The sequence below is a fragment of the Capricornis sumatraensis genome, chromosome 1 (assembly GCF_032405125.1).
Source record: "Capricornis sumatraensis isolate serow.1 chromosome 1, serow.2, whole genome shotgun sequence".
NCBI classification, from domain to species: Eukaryota; Metazoa; Chordata; class Mammalia; order Artiodactyla; family Bovidae; genus Capricornis; species Capricornis sumatraensis.
The window spans coordinates 86,748,470-86,764,391 of record NC_091069.1 but is presented as its reverse complement, the minus strand read 5'-3'; the positions used below and the strand labels follow the sequence as shown (position 1 = coordinate 86,764,391).

The window sequence follows — 15,922 nt, the reverse complement described above, 5'->3', positions numbered from 1 at the left end:
GGTCCGGGTAAACCCGACTATTATGAGAACCGAAGCGCTGCGCCGGGCCTGGGGGAAATGCAGGAGGCGCCGCAGGCCTGGGCGCCGGTCACCCGGGCTGTCAACCCCAGGAGTCGGCGGCTGGAAAGTGAAAGTGTTCATTACGAACTGGGATTCCGTCCCCAGCCCTCTGACAACGTGGTGGCGGGGACTTTGGGGAAGGGGATGTGTTAACGCGCAGGCTCTAGCTGCAGACTCGGCGGCCTCACCTCCTATTTCTGGCAGGGGCGCCTCAGCAGAGCTCCAGGGCCTGAAGCAGCCGCCGAGGGACCCGGATGCCCCGCCTCCCACACTCCAGCCGGCAGGAAGCGCAGGGAGAGCGCGTGCGCGGAAGGCTGATCCTGCGCAAGCGCACTTAACCGCGCCCGCCAAGCCCCTCCTGCCGCAGGTTTCCGATTGATCCTGTTTTCGGAAACTCAGGAGCGAGCCGAGGCCGGGAGGTCCTTAGGTTGGTGTGTGTCTGCGCTGCAAGCGCTCTCTAGAGCTGGCCTGGGGCGAGTAGAGCTTCCAGGTAAGGGGCTGTGGGCGCCTGTCGAATGATAAACAGTGGTGACCTGTACGCTGGCTGTAACTAGCCCTCACACCATCTCCTATGTTCCCACCCACGAGTGATGAAGTTTGTGGGACGACTGCAGCTAGGAGGGGCGCCAGGAGGGAAGGGATCGGCGGTCCCTGCAGGGAGTGTTTGGGACTGAGGCGTTTCTTGTCATCTTTCTGCTGTGCGTTCAGCTACTTAGTCCATCTCTTCACTTGGATGCGTAATGAGACTCTCAGTACATTCGAAGCATCACTTTTTTTTAGAGTATGTTTGAATTACAATGTTGTGTATTGCAATGTACAGCCACTGCTGTACAGCAAAATGGCTCATTTATACATACATATATATTTCCATATTCTTTTCCATCATGGCTTATCACAAAATATTGACTGTAATTCCCTGTGCTATACAGTAAGGTGTTGTTTATGTATTCTCTTTGAATCTACTACTCCCAAACTACCAACCCATCCGTCTTCCTACCTCCTCCCTTTGGCAACCACCAGTATATTTTCTCTATGTCCATGATTCTGTCTTTATTTCATAAATAAAATAGGTTCATTTGTGTCATATTTTAGGTTCCACATATATCATATGGGAGAAGGAAATGGCAACCCACTCCAGTGTTCTTGCCTGGAGAATCCCAGGGATGGGGGAGACTGGTGGGCTGCTGTCTATGGGGTCGCACAGAGTCGGACACGACAGAAGTGACTTAGCAGCAGCATGTCTCATATGGGATTTGTCTTTCTCCTTCTGACTTGCTTCACTTAGTATGATTATTTCTCGTTGCATCCATGTTGCTGCAAATGGCACTGTTTTGTTCTTTATCCATTCATCTGTCAGCGGACATTTAGGTTATTTCCGTGTCTTGGCTACTGTGAAGAGCTGCTATGAACACAGGGGTGAAGCAGCACTCTTGTTGACACCTCCCCCCTGCTCTCTGCCAGAAAACAAACAAAAACAAAACCTGGTGCTGCAATCTGACCATTTCCAAGAACTGGTTACTCCATTCTTCCAGATAGTCAAACCAAAAGCCTTAGGGTCACCGTTGGCATCAATCTTTCACATGCCACCTCCAATCCCATTATCCCTATCTTCAGAATATACCCAGAATCCAATGATTTCTCATCACTTCCATTGCTGTCTTCCATCAAACCCGGGTCTCCCACATTGTAGGCAGACGCTTTACCATCTGAGCCACCAGGGAAATCCATTGCTGTCTAGCCACTGTCATTCTGTCTGGATTATCACCTTGTGAAGTTTATCCTTATGCTTCATGGGAATAGATGATGCTGGGAAACATATTGTACCCATAAAAAGGGGGCTTAAATGACCTGTTACCCCTATTCTTGTCTGCATAGACCTTTAGAGCTAAATAGGTCCCTTAAAAATAATCTAATCCTATTTGCAGTAGAAACAGCTCTGAGACATGATTTGTGTGTGTGTGTGGTATTAAGCAAATTATTTACCTATACTGAGTCTTAATTAAAGCAGGACTAACTGTACCTGGCAGGCTACAGTTCATGGGGTCACAGAGAGTCAGACATGACTGAGTGACTAAGCACAGTACAATTGTACCTATCTTACAGAGCTGTTAATGGTAATTAATATTTCTTTTTATTTTTATCTATGTATTTGTAGGGCTGCACTACTTAGTTGTAGCATGGGGGATCTAGTTCCTTGACAAGGATTTAACCCATACCCCTGCGTTGGGAGCACAGAGGCTTAACCACTAGACCACCAGGGAAGTCGTTAATGGTAATTAAATAGAATGAAAATGTTTGATATATTAAGTAGGTGTTTCATTCACTACACCAAAGCCTTTGACTGTGTGGGTCACAACAAACTGGAAAATTCTTAAAGAGATGGGAATACCAGACCATCTGACCTGCCTCCTGAGAAATGTGTATACAGGTCAAGAAGCAACAGTTAGAACTGGACATGGAACAACACACTGGTTCCAAATTGGGAAAGGAGTATGTCAAGGCTGTATATTGTCACCCTGCTTATTTAGCTTATAAGCAGAGTACATGATGCAAAATGTTGGGCTAGATGAAGCACAAGCTGGAATCAAGATTTCCAGGAGAAGTATTAATAACCTCAGATACACAGATTGGTCACCTGATGCGAACAGCTGACTCATTTGAAAAGACCCTAATGCTTGGAAAGATTGAAGGCAGGAGGAGAAGGGGACGACAGAGGATGAGATGGTTGGATGGCATCACTGACTCAATGGGCATGAGTTTAAGTAAACTTCAGGAGCTGGTGATGGACAGGGAGGCCTGGTGTGCTGCAGTCCATGGGGTCACAAAGAGCGGATACGACTGAGTGACTGAACTGACTGACATAGTAATCTCTTGGCACTCAACACACTCTATAAAGGTGCTTCCAAAAAGTCGGACTTAACTGGCAACTGAACTGAATGCAGATGACACCACCCTATGGCAGAAAGCAAAGAAAAACTTAAGAGCCTCTTGATGAAAGTGAAAGAGGAGAATGAAAAAGTTGGCTTAAAACTCAACATTCAGAAAACTAAGATCATGGCATCTGGTCCCATCACTTCATGGCAAATAGATGGGGAAACAATGGAAACAGTAAGAGATTATTTTGGAGCGCACCAAAATCACTGCAGATGGTGACTGCATCCATGAAATTAAAAGACACTTGCTCCTTGGAAGAAAAGCTATGACCAAACTAGACAGAATATTAAAAAGCAGAGACATTACTTTTCCAACTAAGGTCCGTCTAGTCAAAGCTATGGTTTTTCCAGTAGTCATGTGAGAGTGGGATCATGAAGAAGGCTGAGCGCTGAAGAATTGATGCTTTCGAACTCCTATGCTGAAGAAGACCCTTGAGGATTCCTTGGACTGCAAGTAGATCAAACCAGTCAATCCTAAAGAAAATCAACCCTAAATATTCATTAGAAGGAATGATGCTGAAGCTGAAGCTCCAATACTGTAGCCACCTGATGCGCAGAGCCGACTCATTGGGAGACAGAGGATGAAACGATCGAATGGCATCACCGACTCAATGGACATGAGTTTAAGCCAACTCCGGGAGATGGTGAAGGACAGGGAAGCCTGGTGTGCTGCAGTCCATGGGGTCTCAAAGAGTCGTACACAACTGAGCAACTGAATAACAACAACAGGGAAAGAGATGCTTATTTGCCCTGTTTAGGCCATCCCCTCCCCTCTTACTAGGATAGGGTACTATAACTGGCCACCTTATACCTCAGGAAGTACTAATTGCCACCCTCCAGTAGAACCACAAGGAAGGCAGAGGGCTGAGTTCCAAAAGGAGGGATGATGAACAGGCTGAAACAGCATGTGTGCACTGCAGCAAGTGACTCCCATTTTGCATCCAGCAACTGCACCAGAAGCATTGACAGCACCTGGGAGGCTGTTAGAAATGCAGAGCCTCGGACTTGAGCTCAGAATCAGACTCTGCATTTTGAGAAACATGCTGCATGCTAAAAGTTGCTTCAGTTGACTCTTTGCGACTCTTTGCGACCCTGTGGACTGACTGTAGCCTACCAGGCTCTTCTCTCCATGGGGATTCTCCAGGCAAGAATACTGGAGTGAGTTGCCATGCTCTTCTTCAGGGGATCTTTCTGACCCAGGGATTGAACCCACGTCTCCCTGCGTCCCCTACGTTGCAGGCAGACTCTTTACTGCTGAGCTACCAGGGAAGCCCCAAGAAAATCCCAGGGCAGTTCGTATACACAGGAAAGTTTGAAGTACACTTTTCTGGATAATTATTTTATCCCTTTAAGGGCTAATTATTACATGATTTTAACTATTTTGGCTAAAACAGTCCTCAAAAGTATTTCCATATAAGTGAAGTGTTAACTCTATCTAGTTAGCAATGAACTGCTTGAACATGAAGTACTGTGGAGAGGCCTGGAGTGGTCAAGACAGGCCTTTGTAAAGGCGGGTAGCCTAGGCCTAGGAGGAATGAACTATCTGCAGTGTGTTCAGAGGACAAGGAGACCATGTGGCATGAGTAATGAATCCTGAAAAAGAGTCAGGTCAGATTACGGGGGATCTCTCTGCTACCATGTGAAAGTGATGGTTCCTCCACTGCCCACAGGGGAAAATTTGCTGAAGGATTTGAAACCAGCAAGTAACATGCCCTGACTTATATTTAAAAAAACAAAAAACAAAAAACACTTTGGAGAGGTCATAGAGGACCTCTCTGGATTGGAAGAGGAGAGGCCAAAGGCAACAAGACCAATCAGGAAGCAGTTGTGACATTCAGATGAGAAAGAAATGCCTGAACTAAAGTAGTGGTCACAACTGTAAGAAAAAAATGCCCATGAGGGATAATGTGGAAGAAGAGTGGACAGAGGTTTATAAGAGGTCAGGAAGGGGGAGATGGTGGCAGCGTTAATTTGCAAATACAGCGATAAAGGCAATCAGCATGGGGGAGGGAATGAGTTGTTTGGATTGTTGAGTTTGAGGGCTCAACCCAGGAGGATGTCAAAAGAGCACTTGAATATGGAGTAGGCTTCTAGAGAAAGGTCACAGCTGAGGATGCATGCAAGTTTATTTCCATTTTGGTAAACTGAAAATTAGTAGTTGTTACCATATGTAAAGGATTTCCCAGGTAGTGCTAGTGGCAAAGAACCCACCTGCCAATGCAGGGAACATAAGAGATGCAGGTTCTATCCCTGGGTCGGGAAGATTCCCAGGAGGAGGGCATGGCAACCCACTCCAGTGTTCTTGCCTGGAGAATCACATGGACAGAGGAGCCTGGCAGGCTGCCATCCATTGGTTCACAAAGTGTCTGACACAACTGAAGTGACTTAGCATTCATACACGCACACCATATGTGAAATAGGTAGATAGTAGGAAGCTGCTGTCTAACACGGGGAGCTTAACACAGTGCCCTCTGACAACCTGGAGGGATGGAGTGAGGGCAGGACGGGGTGGGGTTGGGAGGGAGGTTCAAGAAGGAGGGGACATGTGTATACTTACGGCTGATTCATGTTGTCGTATGGCAGAAACCAGCACAACATTATAAGGCAGTTATCCTTCAATTAAAAATAAATTTTAAAAATTGATGGTAGAAGAATGTACAGTAATGTTTTCAAGATTGCCCACATCTAGTAAGTGGTCATGCTGGGGTTTGAAATAAAACCTTGAATCTGCATCTTAAAAAAAAATTGTTCATCCTGTTTGCTTTGTAGATACTTTCACCATATGAAGTTGAACATGGCAGAAGAGGAGGACTATATGTCTGATTCCTTCATTAATGTCCAGTAAGTAAATGTGCACACCCCATATAATGATACGTGTAAGACATTAAGGAATTGGAGATTTTTAAGCAATGCCATTGATTCTAAAGGTGAGGTTGGAAATTTCGTCTCACTGCTTTATGAGAACATTTCCTACATGTCTGTGATACAAAGATACTTCTAATGCTAAGCATTTTACTTCTTTTTCTTCCACACTACCAAGGCCATTTTACTCTTTTCCTTTATTTCATCTTTTCACGTCTTGTTTCTACTTTTGAGAGTAGCCTTTTATTATTGCCAACCTCCTAGAAAAATTAGTCTATTTCTTATTTTTTCAGCTCTACATTTTGTTTCTTACCATCTAATACCAGCCTTCATCGTTTTTACGAAAACAGCCATTCTCACAGGACATTGGTTACGTTCTAATAGTGGTGATAACAGAGATGCTCCTAAAGGTAGCACTGAAATATTAAGTAGTTTCAAGTGAGTAAGTGGCAAAGTTATGAGAAACTTCCATGTACTAGTCTAAAATAACCTTTTCCCTCATTCTTCAGAGACGATATCAGACCAGGCTTGCCAGTGCTGAGGCAAATCCGGGAAGCCCGCCGAAAAGAAGAAAAGCGACAGGAAGCGAATCTGAAAAACAGACAGAAGAGTACAAAAGAAGAAGAACAAGAGAGACGTGACACAGGGTTGAAGAAAGCACTCGGCTGCGAAAACAAAGGGTTTGCTCTGCTTCAGAAGATGGGGTATAAAAGTGGTCAGGCCCTCGGCAAGAGCGGTGAGTCAGAGCCGGAAATGAACAGCTGTCCTTAACCACCAAATGGTAACTTATTGATGGGGACCAGTGATGACTCTTTCCTCACTGTCTATCTACACAGAAATTGGAACAACTTAAGCTTCCTGGTCTCTTGTATGCTGGCAAGCTTATGGAGCACTTCCATCTTCCCATAGCCACTTCAGACTTAAGCCATCCAGAGCTGCTTAGCAGCCCAGCTTGGCCCTGAAGGAGTGGGATGGATGAGGCTTGCCACGGAGGCAGCAGCTAAGAAGGATGACAGGAGAAGGGTTAAGAAGTGCAGTGGCCCCACGCATTCTCTGGTGGTTCAGTGGCTAATGCCCTGCTCCCGATGCACCCCCGTCCCCAGTCAGGGAACTGGATTGCTGCATGCTGCAACTAAGACCTAGCACAGCCAAATAAATAAATCACTGTTTCTTTAAAACAGAAAGGGGGCCTTCCCTAGTGGTCCAGTAGTTGGGACTTCACCTTCCAATGCAGAGGGGGCAGGTTCGATCCCTGTTCAGAAAGCTGAGATCCCACATGCCAAGTGGCAAAAACACCAAAACAAAGACTTTAGAAGATGACCCACATCAAAAATATCTTAAAGCAAAGTTCAGTGGCCCAAAGGACAGGGGAGCAACACTAGAGATGATGGCAGGACTCCGGCCTGCTTGCTCTGTACGTGTGGCAGCTGCCTGGATGACCCCTCAGCTGGAGAAGCTCAGTTCTCACCTGTTTTAGGAATGAGATTGCTTATTCAGAGATAGAGGTCATATACATAGTGTCTTCTGTAAGCTGTTTCTCTCTTCTTCTCTCCTTTATTGCCATTGCTTTGACTTCCCTAGCAAGGCTTTGCTCTCTCTTAAGGCTGCCACCCTTTTGTATATATATCAGTGAAAATTCCTACATTTAGGTGGCATTGGAGGCTGTCCATCAGCTTTATTGAGGACTTAGTATTTGAAGGCCAAGGGAAGTAGTTGATGTTAAGTATTGATGTTCAGTTCCAATTTTGAGTATCCCTGAAACTGGAAGGGATATGTATAGAACATTGTAAAGTTGCATACTGCATCTACCAGTAGTCTGAGGAAGAATTTCTAAAGTAATTTGTGTTTTGTTCTCTTTTTTTTTAGGAGATGGTATTGTTGAACCAATTCCTCTCAATGTCAAAACAGGTGTGTAATTACTGTTGCGGCTGTTTGCTGGTAATAACAACTTATACTTAAATATAGCACATATACTGTTCAATAAATGGTTTTTTTATGGTGGTACTATTACAGTTCTTATCATGTAAAATGTTTCTTAAACTCCTAGACCTTTTAAACTAAAAGTAAGTTTTAATAAGTATAAAATAAAATTTAAATCATAAAAGTAACGGGAAAATTGTTGTGACCATCAAAAATACAAAGCTATTTTTATCTGTTGAATGTCCTAAAAGTATCCTGATTTATCCACTAAATGTTTCTCTTAATAATTGGACAAATTAAAGAGAAAAATATATTTTTTTATTTGTTCATCATATTTCTATAAAAGCATGACTGTTGATACGTATTTCCCAATTTGAAAAAAAAAGTGTATAGGATTGACATCTTTTTAGATCAGAATGATAATCTTTGTGAAAATCAAATTGTGAATTTGGATTAAAAAAAAACTCCAGTGTTTTCTCCTGCCCTTCTTATCAGATGATTTTGAGTGATTGTACTGCAGTTAGAATTGCATTTAATTTGTAAGTATTTAGGTAATTCCCTGGCAGTCCAGTGGTTAGGACTCCATGCTTTCACTGCCAAGGACCTGGGTTAAATTCCTGGGTGGGAAACTGAGATCCTGCCAGCTGCAAGGCATGGCCACAAAAAAAAAATTTAAGTTGTCGCATTTTGACATACAAAGTCAGTAAGTTTCTCATCAGTGTTTCCTGTCTGAGCAGGGAAAAGTGGCATTGGTCATGAGACATTATTAAAACGGAAAGCAGAGGAAAAATTGGAAAGCTACAGAAGAAAGATTCACATGAAAAGCCAAGCTGAAGAAAGAGCAGCAGAACAGTTTCGGTAACTGAGCTGTCTTTAGTTTCATTGTTCCTTTACTATGGTATGTTTCCTGGTATTTGGGCATTTAACATGGATTACGAGAGCACAGACCTCTAGTGTACTATTTTTTTCTTTGAATTAGAATTCGACTTAAAAATAAGCAAGATGAAATGAAGCTAGAAGGAGATCTTAGAAGAAGTCAGAGAGCCTGTCAACAACTGGATACTCAGAAGGTAATCCTTTTACCTGCTTTCAGTTTGGTAAAGTATTTTGGCCCCCAGTATGATTTACCGTGTATGTTTTTTTTGGCCTCACCACACAGCATGTGTGACCAGGGGTCAAACTTGTGCCCTCTGCATTGGAAGTGTACCCTCTGCATTAGAAGTGTTGAGTCTTAACCACTGGACCACCAGGAATGTCCCATACATTTATTTTTAAAGAGAGAGAGAGAACTCCAAGCTTAGTGTATCTGCCTGTTAAAACTTTCAGATGCACTGTTGATCTGTGATAACTGGTATGCACAATAATGACTTGTTCACTGTAGGAACATATTCTGAATGATCTTTAAGCATGAAATACCGTTTTTCACTTAACTGTTCTCCATTTATTGGAATATTGATTACTCAGACTATTACATGTGGAAATTCTGTTCATTTGAATGTTTGGCCAATCAGAATAGCCTATTTTCAGTCCATATTCAGTAACTTCCATGTCTGTAACTAGTAAAATCATGTAGAATGCTATTTCAGATTTCAATAGTCCTCAAAATTCAATTTTTGATTTGATTCTTCTTTAATTTTTTTATTTTGATGGTTCACCTACCAGCAAAATAAAGTGACTTCATTTAAAGTCTCAAAAATTATTTCTGAAATTTCCCTTATATAAATAGACCGCTGAAAGCAATCTCTCATTCAGTATTTCCATAGCATGTTATTTTGAATATATGTCATGATACTTAAGATTTCTTAGCTTTGTGTATCATTTTATACCCATTCAGTCACTTATCCCCATAGCGTCTTTTCCCTACTAGATTGTCAGCAGTTGGGAGGCAGTATTCTAACTGGGCTTTGCATCCCTATAGTTCCATAGTACAGGGTTTCCCAGGTGGCTCAGTGGTAAAGAATCCTCAGTGCAGGAGACGCAGGAGACTCAGGTTTGATGCCTGGGTCAGGAAGATCTCCTGGCGAAGGAAATGGCAACCCACACTAGTATTCTAAGCTGGAAAATTCCACGGACAGAAGAGCCTGGGGTCAGAGTCACGCAACTGAGCAACTGAACTCACATGCACTGTTCCATGGTGTGGAACTTAAAGCAGTAAATATTTAGTTGAACATGAACAAACTTGTGATAATCTTTATGTTTAGCTTTGTTTAATTAGGAATAATTCTCCATTTTCAGAATATTCAAGTTCCCAGGGAGGCCTGGTACTGGTTGAGGCCTGAAGAGGAAACTGAAGAAGAGACAGAGGAAGAACAAGATGAAGATGAATATAAGAGTGAAGATTTAAGTGTATGGTTTGTTTGGTTTTTTTTGGAGTGGGGGAGGATAATTGCTCTACAATATTGTATTAGCCTCTGCCAGACACCAACATGAATCAGCCACATTAAATGTATGTTTTAGCACCAGTTCCTTAAGCTAGATGTCTCAGCCTTGGCACAATTAACATTTTGAACCGGGTAATTGTTTGTTGTGGGGCTGTTCTGTACATTGTAAGTTATTTCATCGCATCTATGGCCTCCATCCACCATCCATTGCACATCCCTCTTGTGACAACCAAAAATGTCTCCAGCTCAGTTCAGTTGCTCAGTCATGTCCAACTCTTTGCGACCCCATGGACTGCAATACACCAGCCTTCCCTGTCCATCACTAACTCTCAGAGTTTACTCAAACTCATGTCCATAGAGTTGGTGATGCCATCCAGCCATCTCATCCTCCGTTGTCCCCTTCACCTCCTGCCCTCAGTCTTTCCCAGAATCAGGGTCTTTTCCAATGAGTCAGTTCTTCGCATCAGGTGGCCAGAGTATTGGAGTTTCAACTTCAGCATCAGTCCTTCCAATGAATATTCAGGACTGATTTCCTTTAGGATGGACTGGTTGGATCTCCTTGCAGTCGAAGGGACTCTCAAGAGTCTTCTCCAACACCGCATTTCAAAAGCACCAATTCTTCGGTGCTCAGCTTTCTTTATAGTCTGACTCTCACATTCATACACGACTACTGGAAAAACCATAGCTTTGACTAGACGGACCTTAGTTGGAAAAGTAATGTCTCTGCTTTTTAATATGCTGTCTAGTTTGGTCATAGCTTTTCTTCCAAGGAGCAAGCGTCTTTTAATTTCATGGCTGCAGTAACCATCTGCAGTGATTTTGGAGCCCCTCAAAATAAAGTCTCACTGTTTCCATTGTTTCCCCATCTATTTGCCATGAAGTGATGAGACCAGATGCCATGATCTTTGTTTTCTGAATGTTGAGTTTTAAGCCAGCTTTTCCACTCTCCTCTTTCACTTTCATCAAGAGGCTGTTTAGTTTTTCTTCTCTTTCTGCCATAAGGGTGGTGTCATCTGCATATCTGAGGTTATTGATATTTCTCCCAGCAATCTTGATTCCAGCTTGTGCTTCTTCCAGTCCAGCCTTTCTTATGATATATTCTGCATATAAGTTAAATAAGCAGTGTGACAATATACAGCCTTGACATACTCCTTTCCCGATTTGGAACCAGTCTATCGTTCCATGTCCAGTTCTAACTGTTGCTTCTTGACCTGAATAAATATTTCTCAGGAGGCAGCTCAGGTGGTCTGGTATTCCCATCTCGAAGAATTTTCTGCAGTTTGTTGTGATCCACACCGTCAAAGGCTTTGGCATAGTCAGTAAAGCAGAAATAGATGTTTTTCTGGAACTCTCTTCCTTTTTCAGTGATCCAATGGATGTTGGCAATTTGATCTCTGGTTCCTCTGCCTTTTCTAAATCTGGCTTGAACATCTGGAAGTTCATGGTTCATGTACTGTTGAAGCCTGGCTTGGAGAATTTTGAGCATTACTTTGCTAGCGTGTGAGATGTGTGTAATTATGCAGTAGTTTGAATATTCTTTGGCATTGCCTTTCTTTGGGATTGGAATGAAAACTGACATTTTCCAATCCTGTGTCCACTGCCAAGTTTTCCAAATTTGCTGGCATATGGAGTGCCGCACTTTTACAGAATCATCTTTTAGGATTTGAAAGAGCTCAACTGGAATTCTATCACCTCCACTGGCTTTGTTTGTAGTGATGCTTTCTAAGGCCCACTTGACTTCACATTCCAGGCTGTCTGGCTCTAGGTGAGTGATCACACCATTGTGGTTGTCTGGGTCACAAAGATCTTTTTTGTATAGTTCTGTGTATTCTTGCCTCCTCTTCTTAATATCTTCTGCTTCTCTTAGGTCCATACCGTTTCTGCCCTTTATTGTGCCCACCTTTGCGTGAAATGTTCCCTTGATAGCTCTAATTTTCTTGAAGAGATCTCTAGTCTTTCCCTTCTATTGTTTTTATCTATTTCTTTGCTTTGATCACTGAGAAAGGCTTTCTTATGTCTCCAGACATTGCTAAATTTTCACCTGAGGGAAAAAAATCACTCCTAGTTGAGAGCTACTACATTATAGGTTTATTTTATTAACCCTAAATCAAAACTTCATGTAAATGGCCCTTTTAGCTTCAGTTTACCCCTCTCACCTCAGTTTGGATGATGTATAAGCTGCCAATGTAAATTATGTTGATTTCTACCTTGTTTCCTATTGAACCTCTTCAAGTAATTCTGAGTACCTCCTCCCCCCAACTCAGCCACAAACAAAACAAAGTCAAAAAACACAATTCAAAGTAAGTAGAGAGTTTTCAAGAAAAGAATACACATTTCCATGGTTACTTGTATAAAAGAGTGTGTTGCAAACATTCACAATTGGAAAAATCTATGTTCCACCTAACTGGGAAACCATTGATGAGAACTCTAGTGGCAGAGTGAGAGTTTCACCCAGATTCTTTGAAACTATTAATAGGAGGGGTCTTTAAAGGATGCTGATTCTAATAGAGCCAGCCGCAATCTATTGTTGAAATGTTAACAAGTGGTCTGTGGTGTGTGTGACAGAAGTGAAACAGGGCAGCTAGTAAACTGGGACATGTTCTAATATATTCCACCCTTGACACCTCTCCTAACTGACTGAGAGTGTTTCAGAAGATTTATGGCCTTGGAGTAATTCAGCATAATCTAAGAGACCTAAAAACAAAAATTCTGTTCGGTGTAAACCATTAACGTGCTTGTATCCTAGGTACTGGAAAAATTACAAATACTGACTAGTTATTTAAGAGAAGAACATCTATATTGTATTTGGTGTGGAACAGCCTATGAAGGTAAGAAGATACTTTATACTTTTGAAAAGTATTGGATACAAATGCGCTTTGATTTCGGCTTTGATTTTTTTTTTTTATGAAAGTCATATTTCCATAGACAATGGAAATTTTTTATTCCATCCAAAGGGCAACGTTGGATGAATGCTTTAAAAGAAATAGGGGGTAGAGAAAGAATTAACTGAGGGTTAATTAAAGGTGCCTTTAACTTTTCAGACACTGAATGTGCAGAAGGGAATTTTTCAGTCTTCTATTTCACAAGAAAGAATTTTTCAATCAGTTGAAGTTGATACATTTTTTCATGCTTTATTTTTCCACAATTTTTCAGCTACCAGAAAGATATAGTAAATTTTTAGAACTAATTTTTTGGTACTTAGGTAGAATATTGTCTGTGAACCATAAAAATCAGGATGTTGAAATCCACTCCATTTTTTTTTCATGTAAGGAAAGAAATGGTTAAAACATGTCAGATGTCTTAAAGACACAAGTGCTTTCTTTTCTAGCACTTGCCCAAGCCAGCTTTAACTTGAAGCTAAGGACTGTGTACTTGAGTGAAGAATTTGGGGTTATTGTTGTATCTTTTCCTGGTTTGTTTAGCAGAGTAAGGAAGCAGACACAACTACAAAATACATGTTATGCTGAAACAATTTTCTAAAATAGTTTACTGTGCAATTTGTATTAATTGTTTCTTTTCCTCACATGAATTACAGATAAAGAAGACCTGTCTTCAAATTGTCCAGGACCAACTTCTGCAGATCATGACTAAGATTATTCTCAACAAAGTGGAAGCTTGGCAAATGTTCTTGTTTCCTAAAGACAGATAGTTCGGCTGTTAGAGTTCCCACATTTTTGATGCCAGTAAAGAAAGGGGACTTCATATGTTTTGTTCTTTTTGTACATTAGAAGTACTTTGTACTTTAGAATATAATTGTTTACTAACTTCAACATATAATGGAAAGCCATGGCAGAGCAACAAGTATTATAGAAACCAGCAGTTACAGTTCATGACTCTGTCCTGACGTTTATGGGGTTTAAGGACACCAGCTCTCTTATTCCCTTCTTCACTTTGGAACAAATTGAGAAATAAGACGTGGGAGTTTGAGATCAAAATATCAGTTTTATTACTAACGGAATGAAGAGCTACTTGACTTGTTCTCCAGCCACACTCCCTGTGAGATCTCCCTGCTTAGAGAGGACTGCAGACCTTGCCTCAGAGGAAGGATAGAGCCCATGTCAGCTGTCAAGGCGAGAGAGCCAACCCTAGGGGCAGAGGAGAGGTGCACATCCTCAGTTCATTTTCCCAAAACCACTCATCAGGAGAGATTCAGCTCTGTTGAGAAGGAACGAATACAGGCTCGCAGAACTGCTTCCCACAATTCTGTCTTCCAAGGAGCAAGAAGAGGTTCCCTTCCCTGCATGCAAGCTTGAGGAGGAGGTGAAAAGTATTCCCCTCAATGAGAGTAATGTCAGAGGCAAGGTTCCAGTAGTAGTACTTAAATCTAATGAGTTTTAGAGACAAAGTAATTATATTCCATAAAATCATGAGTTTTCATGGCAGCGTGTGTATCCATTGCAAGTTTTGGCTAAAGAAACAATAGTTGGGAGTAACCTGAAACATCAGGTGATCCAAATACCTTATCATTTGTCAACATTCCCAGCAGGTGGTAATCCTACTTCTACCTTGATTTGTCCAACCGCAGAGAGCTCACTGCCTTAAAAGAGCTGGGTAGCACTAAGTCATTTTAAAGTTGTTTTTCTGTCTTAAGCTGAATTCTGCTTCCCTATAACTTAACCAAATACAGCTAGAGACACACCATGTGGCACATTCCTAGAGAGCTCCATGTAAGTTTGGGCATCAAAATCATGAACGTTTTTTAAAGTTCCCAAGCTCAGGTACTACCCTTAGTGACTTGACTCAGCTAATCTAGGATAGTTTCTAGATATCTATTTATTTTAAAGTTCTGAGTCTGCTTATCACCCATGGATAAGAACTAGTGCTCTAGGTTAAACCAGAGCACAACTGTTCTTTGGATCAAGTTGTGACCTTACCTGTACAGTTTTATAGCTCACCTTTCTGAAGCACTGAGCAAGAGATAGCCTCTTCTTATAAACAGCATACTTGAGAACATAGCAGAAGCTAACCTACACTTACCCAGGTTATCAATAGTATGAGTTTTATTAACCTCTGACCTAATATGACCTAATTCACTTGTCCTCAAGTTTAACTTGGAGAGCTTTTAAAAAAATGATAATACAAAGATTATCATACTTCCAGAGAATCTATATAATTGATCAGTCTGGCCTGAGCACCACTCTCTTTGATACCAACATGCAGTAGAGTTTGAAAACCTAGTCAATGTCTGGGCCTCAGTGCTTCATCTAGAAACTGAATTATTATTTTTATGAGTATAAATACATATGTAAAATATTGGACATATAGTTGGACAATACTGTTTTGATATTTACCTTTTTCATAGTAACATTGTATTAACAGATAAAACATGAGTACATCTTCTTGCAGTTACAATCACATGCTTGCCTGTCATTTTAGCCATCATACTGACATTCATTCTACCAGACCCAAAGCCATGTGGATTCTTTCAGACAGAATGGAGTTAGGAACTGGCTTCTTTTTCTCCTTGTACTATGGGGATACCTGCCCAGTGGCCCAGAGTATTTTAAATATGTTCATGAATATATTCATTAACATAAGAATAGGAATAACCTTGACGGAACCCATGAGTCCACCAGAGTTGTGGTCTGCATTTCCAGGCCAGAGGCCAGCACTCAGCCGGGCTTGGAGAGTGGGAGACATCCCTCTATTCTTACCACCACCAATGAAAACTACAGATTTTCAGTATGAGTAAAAGCTTACTTTTATTCATAAACACCTTTTACAAGTTCATAACCAGATGATAATGAAAACCAAAGGGTGCAAAAT

At 41.6% G+C, this 15,922-nt stretch overlaps 1 protein-coding gene across 3 annotated transcripts; it reads left to right on the top strand.

The window, feature by feature from the left end:
- The first annotated feature begins 421 nt into the window (after positions 1-421).
- Positions 422-13,959, top strand: GPATCH11 (G-patch domain containing 11). Of its 3 annotated transcripts, none has more exons than XM_068977307.1 (9): positions 422-550; positions 5,763-5,834; positions 6,365-6,588; positions 7,722-7,763; positions 8,513-8,633; positions 8,755-8,845; positions 10,011-10,121; positions 12,903-12,984; positions 13,692-13,959. In XM_068977307.1, exons 2-9 carry the CDS (start codon positions 5,776-5,778, stop codon positions 13,745-13,747), a joined length of 786 nt encoding a protein of 261 aa, XP_068833408.1. In that variant the 5' UTR covers positions 422-550; positions 5,763-5,775; the 3' UTR covers positions 13,748-13,959. The 3 variants fall into 3 exon arrangements, with proteins under 3 accessions (XP_068833408.1, XP_068833401.1, XP_068833413.1); XM_068977300.1 differs by having other exon boundaries at positions 6,365-6,591; XM_068977312.1 differs by lacking the exons at positions 422-550; positions 6,365-6,588; positions 7,722-7,763 and having other exon boundaries at positions 5,828-5,834.
- The last annotated feature ends 1,963 nt before the right edge of the window (positions 13,960-15,922 follow it).